Genomic DNA, 24,916 nt, shown 5'->3' with positions numbered 1-24,916 from the left:
GAGAAGTTTTGTTTTAACACTCACAATATTGTAAGGAATCTAAGGCATTTACCTAGCTAGCTCCTATGCTTTTGTGAATGTGAAAATATATTATTCATAATAGCCTATGCTACTTTGTTTTTCCTGAAAACTATCTTCATTGAATATAATGAATTGTTTTTTAAGTGTTTCAGGGTTTAGTTAATCCAATCCGTTTAGCTACATTACTCATTATGTAACATCCAAGTGTATTGCATTTGTTTTTTGCACTGATTACTGATATAATAATGGTAAAGTACTTTGCATTTCTCTTTTTGGAGTGAACACCATATCTACTTTACATATTGCTCATGAATCGGTTGCAGTTCTTGCACAGGAAGTTATGGTGGCTGCACTATTTTTTGCTCAGGGCTCATATTCACTAAAGGAGTGTCTCCTATTTCTCAACCGGCTCCGGTGGGGGGAGGGATTAAACAAAGGCCTACGGCTCCACACAGACAAACAAAAGAGCTTTAATGCGAAATCCCACACAATTTCCACAGCTAACGGATATTTAGCTGCCATTTCGTAGTGGGTCTGTGCAAACAAGCGTGTGTTTTTTAGAGTGAGTGAGGCCTAGTTCTTTCTCTCCCTCTCCTCGGTGCTCTTTCCCGCACTCACTGCTGATCCTGCCAGTGCCGAACAAAGATAATTTACTCAGGAAGCGCTTCGGCCAATCAGACGAGGCCTTACATCCTGCATGTGGGAGGGCAGCCAGTCACGGCCCTGCTCTGATCACACAGGCCTGAGCTCTGAGAGTGGAGAGGAGAGCCCTCCCTTGTCTAAAGGCTGAGGCTGTCCTCCATGTTTTATAAGTATTGACATTACACTGTTTCAGCCATGCATCCACAGAGGTAAGCCTGATGTTTTATTACGTTTGTCCTTTCTTGTCATTGTACTGTTTTCATCCACTGCTAACACTGTGAATTGCAGATTTGATTCTCCACTGACTGGGGAGGCCTAGCAAAGGCCTGAGTCTCAGAAAAACAGGGCAGAGGAGGAAGGAGGTGGGGGAGAGGGCCAGAGAAGGGGGGGGGTCATGCGTTCTCCCTCTCTCTCTGCTGAGCTTTGGCCTGTGTGCTGCTGCTCGGTCACATGGTTGCATGGCAAACGAAGTCAGCTATCACTCATTGCTGAACTGGCAAACAGCTGAGTGACAGTCATTTCTGTAGATGTTGATCTGCTCCACGTAGGGGGAGGAGGATCAGGGGGGTAGGGTGCTTGGGTGATGTACTTTTTTTAAGCTGATTGCCTGTCCCATTGTCTGTTTGTGTCACAAGCCACGCCACAGAAAATGGAGGCATCTGTTAGGGCCCTATTAGAGAGCTGAGAGTCCCAGCTGTGGTCATTTTACACAGGGGCAGGATGGGTAATTCAGGACGTGATCTACCAATGAGGGGCGGAGAGCACAGTTTTCAGTGGCATTCGTGTTTGTTTTATATTTTCATTTTATAGTTTTAGCTTTAGGAGGGATGTTAGATGACAATCATATGTATTTTTTTTTTTTTTTATCTAGTGATTCCAGTTATTTTCTGTGCTGTTTTTCAACACGTCCTTAAGAAAATAATTGCTCAGTGTGGGTGTTTGCATGATTTTTGCTGTCATATTTCACTGTCAGTCACATTGAGAGGGCAAGTACGAGTTTAAAAATAGCATTGAGACACCATTTTGTCATAAGCATTTTTCAAGCATGGATTATTCTTGGAAAAGGAATTCATCAGCTTCATGCAAATCATGCAAAAAAAGCCATTTTGTTATTTAGGCCAGTGATTATAATACAAACTGTAACACATATTATGTGCAGACAGGCACAATGACAAAAAGCCATTGAGGTCTTAAGAATTATAGTCCGCTTTCATTTCCTTTGTGAGCAGACTTTTATTTTTTTGCATTGCACTATTGCACACGCACTATCATTATGATATGTCAGCATTAGCAATGTTGAATTATTTTGGAATGAATGCATAACATTTAAATTCAGTTTCTTTTCAAACTTAAATTGTGTAAAAAGAAATTCTTGTCATTGAGAAGGCTATGACGTATTTTAAGAAGATTGTTTCGATGATATTAGCATATTTCTCATCTCCTTCAAGTTTTTTTTTTTTTTTTTGATTTATGGTGATGTTAACCATAAAATAGCACCACGGCACATACACACACAGCTGCTCCCTAAGACAAAACAAGCGAGTGCAAACCACACGGGACTAAAAGCCCCCTGCCTCGTTCCCAACGGATCCTTGGCCTTTCTAATGATATTTATGGCAGCGTTTCAAAAAAGCCTTTCCAGTACGTATCGTATTTCACCTGTTTATCAAACAACAAATGGTTCCCGAGTTAGTTGTTAATTATGAACAATTAATTTAATTGCGTTCACACTATAGTCAGCTAGATCTTCATATATTGTTAGCCTAGCTTCTCTTTATGGGAAAATGGCTGGAGTGTTTTATGTCAGTACGGTATAGCTCAAGTTGTGTGTGTTCCCAGGAAGATTATGCCACTGTGATTGGGATTCTTGTCAAGGAAACGACACTATAAAGGATTGTGGTGATTGGCTCCTTGCCGTTCGGAGGAAATGACCCGCAGTGGTTTGACGAGGGTTTTTTGCCTGGGTTAAATCAGCAAAGAGCTTCAGAAAAAGTCAAATCATATCTACATCTACATTGTGACAGGAAACAACTGTGTTCTTGTGAAGCCACTGCTTGCCCTTGAAATGATTCACAATGCAGCCATGAACCACAAAGTAGCTGCTCCCTTTAACGGCCCAAGAGCTCAATCTGCGAGCAAGGTTTGCCTTGTCTGAATAGCGAAATGTTTGTTTGCCTGTTGTTGATACTCGGGTGCATTGTCGCTTCACTTGTTTTTCTCAGCTGTGGCTCTTGAGACTGACCTATATGCTAGGGTTTCTGTCGTTCTCCCTGTTTACTGTAAGCTCCCGTGCCATGGACGTGCCAGAGCCCGCGTCTCTGGCCTAGAGGGAGGGGGGAAGGGGAGCTCGAGCAGAGCGGTGGGGGAAGGGAGGCACTCTCATTTCCTGCGAAGAGAGAAAAAAAGACCTCGGCTCACTCTCTGACCAGTTATCTCCACATTCACAGCTGCCTTTCTCTTTATTTGGTCTGTTTGCGAGGACCTCTGATTGTGTCTCTGCTCAGATCGTTCAGGAAGATCCCGTTTTGGAGGGCGGTTTGATTGCAGAGCGGTGGTTTTCTTTCTCTTCGTTCGATCAGCTTCAGGACTTCCTGTTTCTTTGATTTCAGTGTAGAGATCTGGATTTTCAGCCTCACAGTTGGCTTGACCTTTCTGAAGCGAACAGGAAAAGAAAGGCCTGGTGGATGGGAGTTTCTGACGTGATGTGGCCCTAATGTGAAATAACATCCATGCGGCTCCTTTTAGCCTCATATTAAAGTCAAAAATGGCCCTTGGCTACCTGCTTAGATGTGCATTTCCCTCCTCAGACATCACATGTCTAATTCAAGTTTGCTGAAACGGATATACGTTCTCCAGACTAGTGTCATTACTCTTGTTTCTGACATACTCTGCAGATTACTTATGATTTTTCAGCACAACCGGGAATATTTTCTTGTGAGAAAGGTGAGTTTTATTCATCGCAATGGAAGGTTATTTGCCACTTTGGATTTATTTGATGAGTTTTCCTTTTTACTGTCCTAAAGAAAGGAAGTCTCTGAATATCTAAACACAGTGAAAGTACATGGATTTATTTTTTTTACGATGTCAAGCCGTGGCTCCGTCAATGAGAATTAGTGAAAGACTAAGGCCTCATCGTGGCCTGATGATCAATCTTCTCATTTGTGCTCGTTCTCGACACTGGTCCTAATCCTGACCTCATGTAACGGAGATTCGTTGGCAGCTTTTAATCTTTTCTGGTCTTTTCTTCTGAACAAAGACCAGGATCAAGGCCTCATCGTTGTAGGATTTTGTTTGTGCCGTTGACCTCGGTCCGCCTCTTCTCTTTCACCTGTCATTTACATGATTCTGTTTGGTACCCGTCATTTCCATTCTAGCCTTGTGGTTGAGAAGGTTTTTGTTGATTGATTGACCATAGTGGGTTTCCTCTTTTGTGGTCAAGATATGTGTGGTTAAGTGTGTTAAGTATTCACCTCTTTTTGTGGTTGTTGTTGTTGTTGTTTAATCCTTAAGCTTATCAGTTTACTTTCATTAACTTTTGTTAATTGTTAGATGTATCTGATTAGATTCCATTATTGCTGGATGTATAACATCCATTTTGTTACCTCGGTCTGGTCTTAGATGTTACATTTCGGTCCGATAATGATATTAAATAATAACACTGCATGATCAAATGTTAAGTTCAGTACAATAGATAATGGTTCATATTCAAGAAACTTGAGCAGAATGAATTATTTAAGTAAATCATTTTTTTGACATTGATTTTGTAAGACACAATGATTTACACACATTTTTTATGGGTAGTCTTGCCCCCTGAATTGTCATTGGCCAAAAATCCCAGTTCATGTATCTGTTTGCTGTATTAAACATCAAATAAGTTGCTGTTCATACTAAAGGCCTTCATGTGCCATGAGGAACGCAACAACGCAATGTGAAAATTCGCACTCAGAGCAACACAAATTGTGTCTGATGAGATTTCATTGTGGGCAGGGCTACGCAACGCCTCATAAATTGAACCCATGTGACCAAGAAAATGCGGTGTTGCACCGTCGTAGTCATGGCAGGTTAAACCGTGTTTACACTGACGCCCATTAAATGGAGTGTCTGAGCTGTTGGTTTCTAGTAGACGTTCCTACTCTGCCGAAGTATTCAACTGTATCATGTGGCGAATTGCTTTCAGTGCTTCTGTTGGAATTCGCTGCATCGCCACGCTGGTTATTTCAGAGACGGGGACAGACAATTTTGCGTGTTATGTGTCCATTTCAAGCACAATAAGACGAGAAAGAGATCTGAATTTGTCATTTCGAAGGCTGCGTCCTCCGGAGGTCGCATTTGTCGGCTGCATAAGTTATTGAGGCTGCTTCATTTCAGTAAACCCGACCACTGCATTCCAAATTCATTAGGAAATTACAACAATTTATGCTTCAATATGAATAAAAGTAAATTTTCTGAAATAAGACTTCCTTTTTGATATATGGGGCCGATTAAAAAATGCGACCTCCGGAGGATGCAGCCTTCAAAATGAGACACAGCTAGTATATCTAGCAGCCCTACCAGAACTCGCTGTTCTCGCTGAAAATAAAGCAAGAACCATCGTTTTTTTATTGCATGTCTTTAACCATTTACTATGCGCAGTCATTTTGTCACAGCAAATTCACCTTTTATTGCTTGCCACTTTATTGCTTTGTGACTGATAAGGGCAGGCCGTGACAGTAAAGATCTATTTTCTGAGAAAACAACAAATATCAGTTGACAAGAATGGGGAAAAAATTGGTTTCATGGGACAGCAATGTTTCATTTTAACATCTTGTTGTTAATATAGGCCTTAGTTGTATCATTTCATTAGTGTTTGCTAAATTTTACAAGGCAAACATACTGCTAAGAAAAATTTATGTCAGCTTGACATCCAGTTTACATTTTATACAACGTCTGAATATGTAAATACTGCCACATTATTGGGCACATTTTGAATGTATCAATGTCAGTAGCTGATGGTATTTTAATACCCGATTATGCCTGAACTTGGACAAAGTCAAATCCTCTCAAACAAGAAGTAGACTGAGTCTGAATTAAAGACACTCTCCGGTGCTCAGCAGACGTCTCCGCCGTAATCCCCTGTGAGTTGACCTATTCACGGTGGTATTCCCCATGAAGAGGTTTGGTTCATCTGAGGGAGGTGCTGGGTACTAGACACAGAGAGAGAGTTTATGCTTCACAACGTCTTGATCAGTCGTGTTTCCCTCCTACGGTTAAACCACGTAATATCCTGTTGTAAATACAGGCCGATAATAGGTTACAGCACAGCTCAGACAAAGCAATACTCATGCAAGGGTCTCCTTGCCCAAGTAAAGGTGGTTCAGATATGGAATGGAGGACGATTGCTATGAACAACAACAACATAACTCTGGAGATTAGATTACATCATCCAAGTCTTTTATCTCAGGGGTAGACCTCATGAGGTTTCAGTGTCTTATTCCAGCTTTTTCTCTCTCTACTTCATTTAGTTTGGCTGTGGAGGAAGTAAAGACGGAGTCCGATGCTGTTGATGGGATGGAGGTGCCCATGCCACCCAAAGGTATTTTTGTTTTTTGTTTTTATATTTGTATTTATATCGTTTTTTAAATTCTAATATTTAGCTCAGTTCATGCTTTAATCTTACGCAACAGACTCCAAATATAGATTGTGAGAGTTGAAATGTTGAAATGGATAAAAAGCAAGTCACACTTTTAATCTGAACCACATCAAATATGGCGTGCAACCTAATTTCCTCTTTCATAATGGCAACTGATTGTAAGTAGGTTTGTCAGATGTTAAATGCAGCACCTTTTTGTTTTATTCTTGAAGAAGCACATGAAAGACAAGTGTCTTTGTGCGTGGAGGTCGATGGTGGTTTGTGTTGTTGATGCTATGAAAGGTCACAATCACAGGCCCAGCTGGGTGAGGTGTTGTGTTATCCATGTGGGCTTTGCATAATGAAGCAGCTGTGTTTCTCCTGCCAGCGGCCCCTGATCTAGGATCAGCAGAACATGCGCTGACTGCGCAGAAGAGGAAAGCACCCAGTCCTCCACATTCCTCAAACGGACACTCTCCCTCTGACACGTCACCCAGTCCCATAAAGAAGAAGAAGAAACCAGGATTAATCCACAGCAGTAAAGACCAAGTATGTTCCCTCACTGGCTTCCCTTTCTTCCTGATGTCCTTTTGTCCGATTTTAATTGGTTTGAGCTGATAATTTGTCTTCAAATGCTTAATTTAAAAAACATTTAAAATCAAACTCTTGTCTCTTCCTGTGTCCTTTTATATTTCTTTCATTTGAACGGCCAAATTAAATAATCAGGGTTGATTGTGGCTTGTAAATCTGTGTGATTTTATTTTATTTCTATTCAATGTGCAATTTTTAATGATAAAATGCTGGTCATTGAAAGTAAAATGCTTTTACTGATTTGCATGAACAAAGTCGACCCCTTGTGGGGATTTCTTTCTCAAAAAGCATTTGGACACTACAGGCATACTTAAAGGGATAGTTCACCCAAAAATGAAACTTTTGTCATTTACTCACCCTCATGCTGTTCCAGATATTACTTTCTTCTAAGGAGCTCAAAAGAAGATATTTTGAAGAACGTTTCAACTGTTTTTGCCCATACAATGAGAGTCAATGGGGTCCAAACATCAGTGCACAAAATATGGACACTTTTTCAAAATATCTTGTTTTGTGTTGCACAGAAGAAAGAAAGGCATACAGGTTTCCAATGACACAAGCGTGAATAAATAACAAAATACATTTTTGGGTGAACAATCCCTTTGATGTATTTATGTCATTGCATTAGAGAATAAAATATAAAACTGAGTAGTGTTTACTTAAAGAACAACCTATTTTAAATGATCAAATAATAATTATACTGTTTATAATGAAGGCAAAATGTATTGACCCTTTCTGTTTATCATTTCATGTACACTATTCAAAAGTCTGGGGGTCTGTATTTAAAAAATAAAATAATTTTTTTAAAAGAAATACATTAAAAACAGTAATATTGTGAAATATTATCACAATTTAAAATGGCTGTTTTTTTATTGTTATACATTTTAAAATGTAATTAATTTAGCATCATTACTCCAGTCTTCAGTGTCACATGATCCTTTTAGAAATCATTCTTATATGATGATTTGATTCTCAAGAAACATTTCTGATTATTATCAATGTTGAAAACAGTTGTGCTGCTTCATATTTTTATGGAAACTTTTTCTCCAGGAGTCTTTGATGAATAGGATTCCTTATTTGCATCTTTTTTTTTTTTTTTTTTATCTTAAAAAAATCTTGAACCCAAACTTTTGAACAGTAGTGTTCATATAGTTAATGTGATGAACTACACCTGTGGTTTCCACTTTCTAGTTGGTTAAATGTCATTACAAAAATAGCTCAAAGGGAAGTTATTTCTCAGAAAAGTTCTAGCTTTCAAAACCTATCATTTATTTGCGCAAACTACACTTTTTTAAAAATATTGTGTAAGTGTCCGAATGCTTCTTTTTGGGGCCAATGTTAACTTTATCACAGCTAAAAATCAAACGTGAATGCTGTGCCGTCTTTGTGGTGGTGCGTCGCAGTACATATGAATGAACAATGTTTCATGAAAGATGCCAAATGTGGATTTGCTTAATTATGTTATTAATGCGAAAACAACAAGCAAATTTAAATGAACTAGTAACTTACAGTTACAGTTTTCATATGAATCAAGTATCTTTTGCCACTGTCCCTTGATCCTGCTAATCTGTATTTGGCATCTGATGGTATTTTAGGATTTCATTCCAATCCTGGCGAAACACACTTGATCTCAGACACCACAAGGTTCTCAGATCACACATGAGTCATGTAGTGTGTTTACGGAAATGTGAATTGAAATCCTACACAGTGTCTTCCCAATGTGCCGCTTTTGACCCAGTGGTCATGTGACTGCTTACCTGTCCATGCTTGATTTATTGCAGTGCCTTGCTACATTTCCCCTGCGAGTGTTGTGGCTTGTGATTTGACCCCTTGCCCTGTCTCTCTTGCCTGCATTTCAGTGTGAGCTTAGACATGGTCCCTTTTACTATGTCAAGCAGCCCGCACTCACCACAGACCCTGTTGATGTTGTACCGCAGGACGGGCGGAACGACTTCTACTGCTGGGTGTGTCACCGCGAGGGCCAGGTGCTCTGCTGTGAGCTCTGCCCGCGCGTCTACCACGCCAAGTGCCTCAAACTGGCCGCAGAGCCTGAGGGCGACTGGTTTTGTCCAGAGTGCGAGGTACTGAGGACTGTACTGTGTCTGGATTAGTCAAGTCATGTGACTGTCCTTCTTGCACATTCAAATATGTTCAGAGCACAAAAAGCTACTTGTGTAGCGATAAATCATGTCCATAACCAGTCATATGGAAACTTAAGATCTGTTCTAAAACCTAGTGAGCTAAGTTCACAAATTAGGCGAAATTATGCTGCCTTAAAGGGATAGTTCACCCAAAAATGGACATTCTGTCATCATTTATTCGCCCTAATGTCGTAAAATGTATGACTTTCTTTCTTCTGTGGAACATAAAAGAAGATATTTTGATAAACTTATCTGTTTTTTGTTGTTGTTGTTGTTTTTTAACCATACAATGGAAGTCAATGGGCTGGAATGCTGTTTGGTCTTTTTCCAACATTCTTCAAAATATCTTCTTTTGTGTTCCAAAGGGTAAACTATCCCTTTAAGAAACTACAATCAGGAGAATCCCTGAATGTTTATATCTAAAATAGCGGACGAGTCACGATAAACATGTCTTTCAGTACTGAAAAGTGTTAAAAATCGTTTAGCAGTAAAATAAAAATGTTTGAGTGTGCTATGTTTATGCTTATGTTGAACATTAGTATTGTGTTGTTAGTTTAACGACATGCTAACCTCAAACTGTTGCGCTTGTAGAGTATCTGTCTATGTAAGACCGACAGATCTTTTGGCGCGTTTTGCTTGCTATTGAATTTTCTGTACAGCATCATGGGTAATGTAGTTTTTCACCACAAATTCTGCTGTTAAGCATGATTATTTTAAAACTAAGTTGAAATAATGCGAGCCAGCGATTTCAACAGAAACAAATACTATCGATTAACAACCTCGTAGCTCACGGTGAGGCTGTATTTAAAGGTTTATAAGTTATTGTGCACTCTCTAGTTAGTAGTAGTAGGACTTTATTATTATTATTCAGCCTTAGCTGAAAATTGGTCTTTGGTCTCGCCATACAATCACAAAACAATTAACAATACACAATATACATCAAAAATTAAAATATTCACATTTCATTCCTCTATGAAGGAATGAAATGGATGCTACCCATGATAGGAGCAACCTATGTAGACAGCAAGCTCACTAGGTTTTGGAAAACTCTCCTTTCCTAAGAGTTCTATAATTTGCTTGGACTAGTATGAACCAGACCATTCAGAAAATAGTGAAACGAGTTGAATTTATGTAGAGGTCTAGATATTTGCTCTGATGACAATCCTGTTATGCATTATGAAATCTGAAATTTGGTCACAAATCAATTTATTCTGGTATGATTTGTATGTTTACAACTTAAAATAGCTTCAGTGCATTTTTACGCTCCTAATTTGGAGCAGACAGTTCTTACCAAGAGAGGAAAGAATTATTTTAATACATTTTCATGCTAAATGGACAGTAATCAACAGATATTCATGATATTATATGCTTGAACACAAATGATTATGAGCTGTTTGTGTGTGATGCATGTATATAGTACAGTAATTTCCCTCTCTACTTCAGAAAATAACGGTGGCTGAATGCATAGAGACTCAGAGTAAAGCTATGACCATGCTGAACTTGGAGCAACTGTCCTACCTGCTGAAGTTTGCTCTGCAGAAGATGAAACAGCCAGGGGTGAGTTAAATACCACATCCCTTACAATTTATTTAATCACCCCATATTTTCATTATGATGGGTATTGGTTTTCGATTGACTAATTCAGTGCTTGCGGCGTATCTTTATGAATGATTAATCTTGCAGACGGAACCGTTTCAGAAGCCAGTGTCCCTGGAGCAGCACCCAGATTATGCAGAATATATATTTCACCCAATGGACCTGTGCACTCTAGAGAAGGTACGTTAGGTTTTCTGTATTACAAGTGTTAATATATATTTTTTTGTCCTTATTTTAAAGCGTAAATCTATTGTTTTATCATGTAAAACCTAATAAACTTCAAAATGTTTGCTTTTTGAGCCCACTGTATGTGCCTAAAGGTAACATAAATACTGTAACTGAGAAATATGTGTGTCTGTAGAATATCAAGAAGAAAATGTATGGTTGCACAGAAGCATTTTTGGCTGACGTGAAGTGGATTCTACACAACTGTATCATTTATAATGGAGGTTAGTGCTGGTCTATGAAATCAATGTGCTTGAATCTTTACTCACATCAGTACATTCATGAAGTCTAAATGGCTCTATTTCAGGGAACCACAAGCTAACAGCAACTGCTAAAGTTATTGTCAAGATCTGTGAACATGAAGTGAGTAGTCAAATATTCTTACAATATATAAAACATGTTTTATAAAAGCTGATACACCGTCAAACGTTTGAGGTCTGTATTTAACTCTTATGTTTAGCAAGGCTGCATTTATTTGATCAATAATACAATTAAACAGCAATTTAAAATAACTGTTTTTTTATTTTAATTTATGTTAAAATGTCATTCATTTCTGTGATGGTAAAGCTGAATTTTCAGCATCATTACTCCAGTATTCAGTGTCACATGATCTTTCAGAAATCATTCTAAAATGATGATTTGCTTCTCAAGAAACATTTATTATTATTATCAATGTTGAAAACAGTTGAGCTGATTAATATTTTTGTGGAAACTGATACACTTTTTTTCAGGATTCTTTGATGAATAGAAAGTTCAAAAGAACAGCATTTAAATAAAATCTTTTGTAACATTTTAAATGTTTTTACTGTCACGTTTGATCAATTTAATGCAGCCTCGCTGAATAGAAGTATTCTTTTCTTTTTTTAAATCTTACTGACCCCAAACTTTTGAAAGGTAGCATATGTGTACATATTTTAGTCCTGTAAAGTGATACAGTATCTGTAAATCATCCACAGATGAATGAAATTGAGGTTTGTCCAGAGTGCTACCTGTCCGCCTGTCAGAAGAGGGACAACTGGTTCTGTGAACCTTGTGTAAGAGGATGATTTTTTTAAAAGATATTATAGCACTATATATGTGAGTGATCTCTCCTGGTATCAAGCTGCTTCTTGGTTTGTAGTTAATCCTATTAATTTTGTAATATATATATAAAATAAAAAAAATGCCAGTCAATATCTGGGCTGTATTTCAAGTGTAGCTAATGGTCATGTTTGTTATGTTTTCATGTAGTCTCAGCCTCACCCTCTGGTGTGGGCTAAACTGAAAGGTTTTCCCTTCTGGCCTGCTAAAGCCCTGAGAGACAAGGACGGTCAGGTGGACGCACGGTTTTTTGGCCAGCATGACAGGTGAGCCTATTACTCTTCTGTTTACTTAAGCCGGGGACACACTTAACGACTGTAAGGCCGATTATGAATGTAATTTGATACTTACGACTGATCATGCTCAAACTCGCAGAGTCAGAGACACAGTGTTCACAGTCAGTCGGTGTTTAAAATCTGCTCCAGTCATTGAAAACAGTCTGTAAGTGTGTTCAGTTCAGTCTTAGATTGTTTCAGCTAGTCGTTAAGTGTGTCCCCGGCATTAGGAATTCACTTAAATAATATATTGAATATTTACAGTATGATGGCAATGATTTTGTTACCAATATGCAAAATTAGCAACATCAATTAAATTAAATCTTGAACTTGATTAGCTTTTCATTTGACCCGTAGTTTTGTGACCTGAGGTTGTTAAAACACATTTTAATAGCTTTTCTGATTTAAACTCAACTTCTGACTTGAACTAGCAAATACATTTGGGAAGTTTGAAATATTTCTGCGAATCAAGTTTTTCCAACAATACGGCAGCCAATTCATTCATTGCTACAATGTGTTCATATAAGTTTGCAAAAGTTAATTTTATGTTTTAAAAATTAGTTAATATTACTGTATTGTTTTATTGGTAAAACAAATAAAATGTGGGGGGGGAAAAGAAAAGTGAAAAGGCATACATAATCATTCTAATCTGCTGATTTGCTGCTCAAGAAACATTTCTTTTATTGAAAATAGTTGTGCTGCTTCATATTTTTTGGTGAAAAGCCAAGATATACTACCATTCAAAAGTTTTGGGGTCAGTAATATTTAAAAAAATGATGAAGAAATTAATACTTTCATTCAGAAGTGGCAGTAATGACATTTATAATGTTACATAATGTTGCCATTTCAAATAAATGCTGATAAATGCACTTAAATGTATCATGGTTTCCACAAAAATATTAAGCTCAATATTATTTAACATTTATAATTGTTTCTTGAGCATCACATCAGCATATCAGAATAATATATGTGACACTGAAGACTGGAGTAATGTCTGCTGATACATTATTACTGTTTGATCGAATAAATGCAGCCTTGGTGAGCATTTTGACAAGGTGACTTCTTTCAAAACATTAAAACATTTTATTGATTCCAAACTTTTGAGTGGTAGTGTACATCAACAAGGGTCTTATAGAGTCATACTGCCATACGCATTTTTTAAATTTGTATTCAAATATGTACTTTCCCCCATCATTTCCCTTTCAGAGCCTGGGTGCCCATAAACAACTGTTACCTCATGTCTAAGGAGATCCCCTTCTCTGTGAAGAAGACCAAAAGCATCTTCAACAGCGCCATGCAAGAAATGGAGGTCTACGTGGAAAACGTGCGCAAGAAATACAGCGTCTTCAACTACGCGCCGTTCCGGACGCCTTACACACCCAACAACCAGTTCCAAATGCTGCAGGACCCTAGTAACCCTAAAAAAGGCACGGTGAAGAATGAGAAACAGGACAAAGTCAAGTTCAACTTCGATATGACCGCATCCCCCAAGATGCTCCTGGGTAAGACAGTGATGTCAGGAGGGGCGGGACGACGGATCTCTGTGACGGACATGCCCAGATCGCCAATGAGCACCAACTCTTCGGTCCACACGGGGTCAGACCTGGAGCAGGACGAGCGAGGGGCGAGAGTGTCATCGAGTCACTATAGCGCCGGTGAAGACTCAATGGATTATACAGGTGATTAACTAGATTTTCTGCCTTCAAATGGCCAATATTTTGTTTAATACTGGGTAATAAAGTTTTCAAATTTGGCTCCCAGCATCCCCTGCGTCTCTGAAGACAAGCGGCAGCCCCAAGCCTCTCCTACCCACGCCGGCTAAACAGGAAAGGAGCTCAGCCACGGGAGGCATACTCAACCTCAATCTTGGTGAGTCTAAAATCAACACAGTGGCCACTGCACCACTTATTCCTCTGTGCTTGTTGAATATTGGTGTTGAATGTGTTCCCTCAGATCGCATTAAAGCTGAAATGGACCTGAAGGAGTTGAGTGAGACTGTACAACAGCAGCAGCAACAGCAGCAAGGGACGTCCGTTCTCCTCACCTCTCCCAAAAAACCTACCAGGAGTTTGGATAAAACTATAGAGAGCTGCAAGGCCCAGCTGGGTAATGAACACACAAACACACGGAAATTATGATAGACCTCAACAATGACCCTCTACTTTTTCAGCAACCTTGTTTCCACATTTATTTCCTTAAATTTATTTCCTCCACATTCTTCAGTAAAGAGCCTTGAATCATGCTTTGAGATCAATCACAACATTGCAATATTTGAATTCAAGCAACTCAAATATTGTATTTTTTTTTACCGTATTTGTGCCATTCAGAATTGAATTGAGAATGTCTTTTCAATTCCAATTAAATTCCTCGATTTGAACTGATGTAGCAAAAAGGAACTAGAATTGAAATTTGAATACAAAGAAGTAGAAAAATTCAAATACATTTCTATAACTGTAATAAGTGTAATTTTTAACAAGAAAAAGTAAAGTTTGTTAACATGATATTGTCAAAAAGAAACATTAAAAAAGAAAAGCCTTACAGACAGACAGACAAACAGATTTATAGACTAAGGTTTCCCAGAGTGCCATAACTGTCATTAACTTTCTTTGAATTGCAATTCAGTCAAATTTCTCTTTCTGTCATTCCATTTCATATTCCAATTCAGCTTCCTGTGTTGGATGTGACTAATTCAGTTCAAATTCCAAAATATGAATTGAAAGGGAGCTTATTCAAAATTTTCGCAACCTTAACATCTTTTTATGAGGCAATAAACTCCACTTACAACTCCCATAAAGCATTATACCTGTTAATCTAATCAGTCTGGATTTTTTGTGTAGTTTCATTGTCTTATCAGAATCCATAACTACTGTTTCTATGCTCAACCCTACAGTGTTCTGTATTAATTTAACATTTGGTTGGTTGCTAGCAATTTAACTAGCCTGCTAATGTTAGCTAAAGTTATGTAGCTAGCCTGCAAAAACTCACAGTGGGTAATGCCTAGATGTTTGCTTGTGATTGGTGGATCTTGCTTCAAGAATTGTCGGTGATGTATTACTCAAAATGTTGTACTTCACTGAGAATTTAGTGATTAAAAATGTATATATTTTTTCAAATGGAAGGTAAAATCACACTATGACTTGTACAGTATATATATAAAAGAACAGCATGTATGATTAAGATTATAAATATTTTTACTGTCATTTTTGATTGATTAAATGCACCCTTCCCCCCCCAAAAAAGTACCGTAGTTCCTCTAAAAACTAAAACGAAAATTTCTTAATGATTCAAGATGATCACACACCCAAACACGCTCATATAGTGAAAATGTCCTTTTTGTTTTGAGAAACTTTCTGTTCCTCAAAGAATCCTGAAAGAAATCATGCTTTTCACAAAAACATTAAACAGCACAACTGTTTTCAACATTGATAATAATCAGAAATGGTTCCTGAGCACTAAATCACCAGATTACAATGATATCTGAAATATCATGTGACTCTGAAGACTGGAGTAATTATGCAGAAAATTGTAACTGTTTGTGATCAAATATAAATCTTACTGACCCCAAACTTTCGAACAGAAGTGTACATCTGAAGCCCTACTGTTAAGCTCCATTATGTCCCCAGATATGCATTCTGTAACATTTAAAACTGAAAAAATGTCTCTTTCTCTGTCCACAGGAATCGATGAGATCTCAGACGATGTTGAGCACAGTGATTCGGACGACTCGGACAAATCTGACTCCAGTGACAGCGAATACATGTCTGACGACGAGCAGAAGCCCAAGAACACTAACCACAACAACAGTGTCCACAAAGACTCCAAAAAGAGACCCAGACCTCCATCTGCTCAAGGGCAAGACCAAGACGCTGCCCCATCAACCGCTGGAGGAACTACATGTGGGGACAAGAAATCCTCAGATCCCCAGACCAAAGAGAAGTTAAGTGGTGGCGTGGAGAAAGACCCTCAGGAGAAGAACAAACCCCTGCAGCCGACCCAGAAGGAGCGGTCACAGCCTGGGCAGGACGTCCGGCCCGCCGGACCAGCGCCGGATGTGGACTCGGACTCTGAACGGGAGCTGGTTATAGACCTCGGCGAAGAACCAGGTGGGAGGGAAAAGAAGAGAGCCAAGCGAGAGACTCCATCAGCTCCCGGCTCCACACCTAAAGATCAGGCGGGCATTAAAACAGATGGTAGATACCTAACATTTTGGATTTTGTTTCTCTAAAAACATTTCTAGAATATCTAAACTGAAGCTTTAAATTTACATTGCGTTCTTCCCTCTGTTTAGGTAAAGCTCCTGCATCTACCAGCATATCAGCTTCTCCATCCACAGATAACGCTTCATCTTCCTCCAATCCTGGTCCAAAAGATGCAGCCTCATCAGCCATCAAGCCTCCAGCCACCGTCACAACAGCATCTACCACTCAAGCCAACTCCACCTCCACCTCAACCGTTCAGCCCGCGTCCACAGTCCCTGCCGCGTCCAATGTGTTGAAAAAACAGCGCCCTCTGCTGCCCAAGGAGAGCACACAGCCGGCACAGAGGCCTGCGACGTGGAACCAGGCTGGTGGTAAATTCCAGACCTCATCTCAGAAGTGGCACATGCAGAAGGTGCAGAGACAGCAACAACAAGGAGAGACGGTTCCTCAAACAGCCGCACAGAGCCAAGCACAGCCCCAGACCTCAGCCAACAACTCCAGCACACGCTACCAAACCAGACAATCCGTCAAAGGTAAATACATCGATTCCCAGTGACTCCAGCAAACGCTACCAAACCAGACAGTGTGTCAAAGGTAAATACATTGACTCCCAGTGCAGAAGTTTTATTCCCATATAATATATATATATATATATATATATATATATATATATATATATATATATATATATATATATTAGATAATATATAGATAATGATCATTTTATTTAATTGCTAGGATTTGTGTGAGAATTTCCCATGAACTCCTGAGCTGAAATATTCAGTTTAAATCTATGTTTAAAAAATATTAGATTTTTCTAATCTAGGTGATAAATATATTTGTATTTAATGACTAGACTTTGCATAAGATCTTTTATTATTCCCTTTTATTTATTCCCCTTTGAATGTATTTTTAGATTACAATAAAAACTGACATAAACAATGAGCACACCTTATCAAATAAATCACATAACTTTATTTGGACATCATGATTCATCAGCTGTCCATCCGTGTGAGGTTAATGACAATTTTAGAGCTCAAATAACGATCTTTCATGGAAAAAAGTGAAGTAAAGTGATTTCACAAATAAATATGAGCTTCAGATTTATCCCCCAAACATGTTTTTATTGCATTTTAAAACAACTATGACAACAACAACAACAAAAGCTAAAGCATGAGGAAAAAGAAATCTCTGTGATGATCAACCTTATGCAACTTAATTTGTATGGAAGCCAGAGCATTGGTTTAATTTGGCATAAATCTTTTCTCTTGTTTCACCAGCTGTTCAACAGAAAGACACTTCCCCTGTTAACACAGGGTCTGGTACGTCCACTTCCAGCCTGGCTGGAGACTTCCTCACCCCTCCTGCCTCTGCTGACGTCGCCGCTGACATCGCCAAGTACACCACTAAGGTGAGTCATACATTCACTTCAGAAGTAAACACTGTCAAATTGTTCCATTTAAATAGTTCCATTAGTACAATAACGCCTTCAAAAAGCAATACAACATTTCTTATTTGACATTTATATATAATGTTTTCAAGCACAAAGCCTTGATGGCAGGTCACATCTAATTCAAGTGGCTCTGTGCTGTAATATCATTCCAGTATGTACTTATATTATATGAAATGAATTCTGATGTTTTTTGGATAATTAGTTTGAACATATAATTGATCCAACTGATTATTACTCCTGCTGAACTGCTATTACTCAAATTGTCTAAATAATTTTAAAGTCAATGGTGAATTTGACTAATGTTGTCTGTGTTATCCATCATAATGGCAGGTGATGGACGTGATCAAGGGAACAATGACAGAGATATACAATGATCTCTCTAAGAGCACGACAGGGAACACCATTCAAGAGGTGTGTACTTTTTGTGCCTTATTTAATTTCTATTAGTTGACTTTATTCCATCATCCAGACTCATTGTCAATGTGTATTTTATGAAAAGTTAAACTTCTCCAAGACACTTACAGGTTGCAAGTTGATAGACTGAATTCATAAAATGCCAACACTTTGATATAGTTCTCGTGTGACATTCCCACACCATGAACAAACACCCTGAAATCAGTCCCAGCGTTGGAAGTGTTAATTTTTTTAAATCAGTTTTTTAAATCAATGGGTCCAGATTATCTATAGCCATTGCTGAATAGAAGATCCACCAACATGTTCCTAATTTTTTTGACAAACCAAATATAGCTTTCGAGTTTTTAGCAAATACAGATTTTAAAACCTGATATACAGTAGTTTACCATAAATGTTTCTCGCCACAGAAGCATTAAAGGGATAGTTCACTTTGAAATTAATTTTTGGTATGTTTTAGCTTACCTCAAGGGCATCCAAGATGTAGGTGTCTTTTTTTCCGCAGTAGTTTCAATTTTGATATTTTTAGGTCAAACCGTTCTTGTCTGTCAGTCATATAATGCAGGTCTATGGTCACTATCTCAAAACACAAGCTCAGAGTCCAAATTAAAACAATTCCCCGTCGTCCAAATTAAACAATTCGTAATCGTAAGTACACTTTGATGGCCTAAGACACGAAACGAGCGGTTTGTGTGAGAAAACGAACAGTATTTATATCGTTTTTACCTCTTATACGCAGCCATCTGCGTACACGTCAGATCAGATCACTTGGACATGGCTGTGTATAAGTGGTAAAAACGATATAAATACTGTTCGTTTTCTCACACAAACCACTCGTTTCGTGTCTTAGGCCATCAATGTGTACTTACGACGGGGAATTGTTTTAATTTGGACTCTGTGCATGCTCTTTGAGGTGGTGACCATCGACCTGCATTATATGACTGACAGACAAGAACGGTTTGACCTAAAAATATAAAAATGTAAACTACTGCGGAAAAAAAGACACCTACATCTTGGATGCCTTTGAGGTAAGCTAAAACATACCAAAAATTTATTTCAAAGTGAACTATCCCTTTAAAGTCATCATGAAAAGGAAGTTGCGATAGTCGTTTCTTCCCTATTGAGACCTTGACTTATTGCAAAACCTCTTATCGAACAAGAAAAAATGTAAGGCAGGACGTGATTTTGTCCATGAGGAATTGATTAGATGGTTGTGGTTTGCCATTGGTGGTTGCCCCGCCCTCACGTCAATAAACACATCATCAGAGAAGAGAAGAGATGAAGAGGGCAGGAAGTTATTTTGATAAAAGGTTACGAGGGCACATGAATTAAAAAAAGATGATGTGCACGGATAAATTATTTATAAAAAAATAATATATTCCACAAAAATTTTTTTACATTCTGTGGATTTTGTTGCAGATCCGGCGGTTGCGGATTGAGATTGAGAAACTCCAGTGGTTGCATCAGCAGGAGCTGTCAGAGATGAAGCATAACCTGGGTAACTCTCCTTGATGACTTACAATAGCACTGCAAACTGTGTTTGGGGATGCTATAGCAAATACTTTTGTTATCTAATTCAATTTAGAGAACATTTACCAAAGGCCCACTAAACTCCTACAAGTTCTAGATGACCAGGCCAGAGCTTTAACCACTAATACTAAATCACCAGTGTGTGTGTGTGTTTGTGTGTAGAGCTGACCATGGCTGAAATGAGGCAGAGTCTAGAGCAGGAGAGAGAGCGGCTGGTGTCAGAGGTCAAGAAACAGATGGAGGTGGAGAAACAGCAGGCGGTGGATGAGACCAAGAAGAAGCAGTGGTGTGCCAACTGCAAAAAAGAGGCCATTTTCTACTGTTGCTGGAACACAAGTTACTGCGACTACCCATGCCAGCAGGCACACTGGCCCGAACACATGAAATCCTGCACACAGTCAGGTAACTAAACATTTCTGTACCTAGCTTTTACTTTTTAGCACTTTTACCAAAACTGTTGGGAATGGAATTGGGAAATGTTGCAGGACAGATTCGAACTTTCATCGGCCAAATAAGCGCCAAAGCTCAATCTGTCAATGCAAATGTACCAAATGCAAAGCCACTGCTCTGAATGGCTGTTTAGAATAACATACTAACATACTACTTAAAATGTGTTAGTTCACCCAAAAATGAAGCTCGATGTGTGTTGGATAATCAATGTTTATACATGATATAAAAGTGTACACACACACACACACACACACACACACACACACACATATGTGTGTGTGTGTGTGTGTGTGTGTGTGTGTGTGTGTGTGTGTGTGTGTGTGTGTGTGTGTGTGTGTGTGTGTGTGTGTGTGTGTGTGTGTGTGTGTGTGTGTTTGTATGTATGTATGTATACTATATGTGTATGTATATATATATATATATATATATATATATATATATATATATATATATATATATATATATATATAAGCCTAGATTTAATGTGTTCATCATATAAAGTGATAGTGTGTATTCAGAAGACTTTAAACCACTCAGATCATATGGATTTCTTTTACGATCTCTTTGTGAACTTTTTGGGCCGTCAAAGTTTTGGGTTTCATTAAAAATATCTTCATTTGTGTTTTGAAGATGAACAAAAGTTTTATGGTTTTGGAACGACTTGAGAGTGAATAATTTATGACAAAATTTTCATTTTGGGTGAATTATTCCTTTAAACTCTTTCTCTATTATATAGCGTCCGCCTCCCACACCGGAGTCCCCGGTTCGAATCCCGCTCGGAGTGGGTCGAGTAGGACTGGTTACACAATGCACTCAACATGAATATTCAACTTTAGTGTAATGCACTTTTTTTTGTTGTCGGATCAAATAATGTTTTTAAAAAAGTGATGTTAAGACAATTAAATAAAAAATGCTAAATAACCTATTTTAATTCCAAGACGATAACAGAAAGCCACTCGCATTGTAGAATGTATAGCTTTTTATTTATTTTATTTTTTATTCACCATTTACAATCGACCCTTTTCACATTTCTGGGGTTCTCACTAGCGCAAGTCGTCATAGTTGGGTAAATTATGACAAATTTGCTCCCGTAGCAAAAGAAAAAAATCCACGTTAGTGTTTCTATGATTTTCCAAAAGAGGATTTTTTTGCTTTTACTCCCTCATCCATTGTATTATAAATGCTCACGCAGCAGCGTTTGCCAGTTTTCTGTAATTTAATGCCAAGGTAATAAAAAACAAAAGTATACTCTAAAAAAAGATGGTTCTTTAAAGGTTCTTTAAGGCCCGTTCACTCCAAGGATGACAACTATAATACTATAATGATAAAGATGTAGCTCTAAAAATCATTCTAAATATAGAAGAATAGCAGAGTTCACACCACAGAGTTCACACCACAGCTATAACGATAACGGCACAGAGAAAATATATCATTGCAATCACTTTCAGAACGATTTTGTCCAGCTGATGAACGATAAAAACATTGACAGCCAATCAGAATCCATCCTTCTGTAAGGAGCTTGAGCATTTAAAGCGGCAGACAACAAAACTGCAGCGCTCTTAGAATAAACAGAACGTTATCGTCCGCTGGTGTGAATGCTAATATAGTTGAATATATATAAGTTCTTGGTGTAAACGGGTCTTTACACATAAGTAACAGTTCTATTTAGAACCGCATCATCCTGAAGAACCCTTTAAATGCTGAAATGGTTCTTTGTGTTAGAGTTTAGGGTTCTTTATTCCCGCCTTTTTGTTTTTCAAATTTGTAACTATCAAGGCCACCTCATTACTGATTTTCTGGAGATCAGCTACACAGACTGTCAACACACTCTAAACAGGTAAATTATTTATTTCTTAAAATGTCTATAAATTGTAACTTTCATTTTGTAACTGGTTTCTTATCCAATCATGTCTTTTCCTCTTTTTAGTTAAACAGAACAAAGTAAGTGTAAGTGTGACCAGAACTGTTCGGTTAAGGATACTTATCTTCTCTTCTCCACTAAGTAAGTAACAGAGAAATTTAATTTATGATCCATATTTTTAGATATTCAATTTATGATCCATATTGTTTTTTTAATTATTACTTTATAAATAAACATAATCAGCTTTTTTTTTAAAGCTATCCCATGACTTTATATCACTTTTTTCCTTTTAACATTGTAAATGTCTCACATACTGTCCATTTTTGCTCATTTTGACCTTCATAAACATAATTGTTTTTACATAAACAAATGGAAGAGACACACTGTAACTCGAAACTCAATTGTGTATTTCAGATGCTGTCGTACCATAACCTCATCATCTGCCGAGAGAAACTGACACTCAGAATACACACATAATGAAGGACCTAAAAACATCATAGAGGATTGTGAAGAGATTTCACTAAAACTTGGCCTATATCTATATCATGTTCAATAGCAATTGTTATTTATTGATGTATTCAGCTAATAACTCTTGTTAGAGCACTGTCATTCTTGCTACAATTTGCCATATCAATAAAAAATAAAAGTACCCAATTGAAACAACATGCTGTTTGTTGTTGTTGGTGTTGTTTTTATGTAAAACCCAAATAGAGGCTACATGATAATACAAGACCAGTCAGATCGAGGGGTAAAAAAACAAACAATATTAATTATACTAATATTAATGAAAATAAACTAGTATTAAAAAGGTTATTTATAACCCCATTAAGGTCCTATATAACACTTTCAAAGCACGGTTCTTAGTGGAACCTTATAAAAAGGGTTCAATTTAGCACCAAAAAGGGTTCTGCCATTGTTACAAGACGAATATACCAAATTTGGTACTGTTTGGAACCATTTTTTTTAAAGATTGTATAGTGTTACAAATATGCATTACTTTAAAAAAAAAAAAATTTATGTCGCTGTATTTACGATGTTAAAGATTGTGGAAACATGTCATCGGTCTGTGAAAAGGGTCCGTTTTTTAACTAGTAGACAGTATTTATCTACAGTATATACAGTGATGTATTCAGTATGTGGTAAGCTATATTCCCTTCTGAACCACACTCTTTTTACAAATGCATTTATTATTGAAAAGCAATTGTCTCAATAAATAATTCTCTATTCTTCCTCATAGCCACAGCATCTCAGCCTGAAACTGAAGCAGAAGCCAGTTCGGACGCAGCCGGAAAACCTGTAGGACAGTCCCCTAAAACCCAACCGCCATCTACCGGAGAAAGAACGTCACCCGCAAACCACGGACCCTCCCCTTCCACAGACAACACTAAAGGCAGCTCCTCCGTTGCCGTCTCGTAGCTTTTTCATCATCAGAGCGGTGCCATTCAAAGAGAGTCAGATGTGAACACCAAAGGACCTTGACTCACTTCAAACAGACTGTTTATTGTTCAGTGTGGTCATGACATGATGTCAGCACACTTCCTGTTCACTACATCAAACTCGACATTAGGACAATGCCTATAGAAGTTTGATTCATTTCTACGTACATTTCGTATTTGAATTTGTGACTTGTTTAGTACAAAGACGGAAACACCCTTTGATATAAAATATGCAACTGTAAAACTGTTGTGCTTTTTTTTTTTTTTTATACATATCAACTTTTGTAAACTTCAAAAATTGTGTTTGATCAATATGATTTTTTTCTCTTAATGTGAAAGATGCACTTAGAAGTGCCTCTGGAAGAGTAAGTTCACTTTATTCAAAGGTAAAGGTAAATGAAGAGCGTGTTTGTGCAGGTCAAAAACGTACGGAATATGATTGTTAGTACTAATGGATTGTCACTACGTTTCTTGGAAAGATTCAAAGGTTTATATCTTTCAGATCTTTCACCCATGAAAGGCTTCTTGATAAACAAAAAAATGCAAAAATCTAGAGGAGCAAAGGAAAAGATTTTACTTATTGTGGGCATGTTTCTTTTTTTCTCTTGTCTTGTGGACTCTCTTGTTTACATACTGTAAATACAAAAGATTAAGCAGAGATATCTGTAAGAAAAATAAAGTCTTCATGAGACAACACTTTGGTATGTGTTTTATCCATTTGTATCAGGAAATCCATTAATCTATCCATCCATTTATATATCTATCATCTATCTATATATATCCATCATCTATCTATCATCTATCCATCCATCTATATCTATCATCTATCTATATATCTATCATCTATCTATATATCTATCCATCATCTATCTGTCATCTATATCTATCATCTATATATCTATCCATCATCTATATATCTCATCCATCTATATATCTATCATCTAACCATCCACATATACATATGATATATCCATCCATCTATATATCTATCATCTAACCATCCACATATACATATGATATATCCATCCATCTATATATCTATCATCTATATATGCATATATCTAACCATCCATCTATCTATCTATCCAACCATCCATGTATTTATCATCGATCCATCTATCTATCATCCATGTATTTATCATATATCTATCCTTCCATCTATATATCTATCCATCATCTATCTATCATCTATCCATCCATCTATATATCCATCATCTATATATATCATCTAACCATCCACATATATATATATATCCATCCATCTATATATCTATCATCTATATATGCATATATCTAACCATCCATCTATCTATCTATCCAACCATCCATGTATTTATCATCGATCCATCTATCTATCATCCATGTATTTATCATATATCTATCCTTCCATCTATATATCT

The 24,916-nt window shown here is 37.6% G+C and overlaps 1 protein-coding gene and 1 long non-coding RNA gene across 7 annotated transcripts; both read left to right on the top strand.

Annotated features, from left to right (window-relative positions):
* The first annotated feature begins 466 nt into the window (after window positions 1-466).
* On the top strand, window positions 467-24,212 carry prkcbp1l (protein kinase C binding protein 1, like). Of its 5 annotated transcripts, XM_082145025.1 has the most exons (21): window positions 468-872; window positions 6,165-6,235; window positions 6,660-6,820; window positions 8,719-8,940; window positions 10,444-10,557; window positions 10,684-10,776; window positions 10,958-11,045; window positions 11,129-11,184; window positions 11,778-11,855; window positions 12,052-12,167; window positions 13,383-13,855; window positions 13,938-14,045; window positions 14,130-14,282; window positions 15,854-16,366; window positions 16,465-16,908; window positions 17,656-17,786; window positions 18,159-18,239; window positions 19,659-19,737; window positions 19,932-20,171; window positions 20,956-21,056; window positions 23,318-23,442. In XM_082145025.1, exons 1-20 carry the CDS (start codon window positions 859-861, stop codon window positions 21,039-21,041), a joined length of 3,321 nt encoding a protein of 1,106 aa, XP_082001151.1. In that variant the 5' UTR covers window positions 468-858; the 3' UTR covers window positions 21,042-21,056; window positions 23,318-23,442. The 5 variants fall into 5 exon arrangements, with proteins under 5 accessions (XP_082001152.1, XP_082001151.1, XP_082001150.1 ...); XM_082145024.1 differs by lacking the exon at window positions 20,956-21,056 and having other exon boundaries at window positions 473-872; window positions 8,797-8,940; window positions 23,318-24,212; XM_082145022.1 differs by lacking the exon at window positions 20,956-21,056 and having other exon boundaries at window positions 473-872; window positions 23,318-24,212.
* On the top strand, window positions 21,063-22,743 carry LOC309480678. Of its 2 annotated transcripts, XR_014199705.1 has the most exons (3): window positions 21,073-22,056; window positions 22,147-22,221; window positions 22,495-22,743. It is a non-coding gene; the product is annotated as an uncharacterized lncRNA (long non-coding RNA). The 2 variants fall into 2 exon arrangements; XR_014199704.1 differs by having other exon boundaries at window positions 21,063-22,221.
* Window positions 24,213-24,916: the final 704 nt, after the last annotated feature.

The sequence above is a fragment of the Leuciscus leuciscus genome (assembly GCF_965113295.1).
Source record: "Leuciscus leuciscus genome assembly, chromosome: 18".
Lineage (NCBI taxonomy): Eukaryota > Metazoa > Chordata > Actinopteri > Cypriniformes > Leuciscidae > Leuciscus > Leuciscus leuciscus.
Note: the sequence above shows the minus strand (reverse complement) of the source record. Positions and strands in the feature narration are given on the sequence as shown.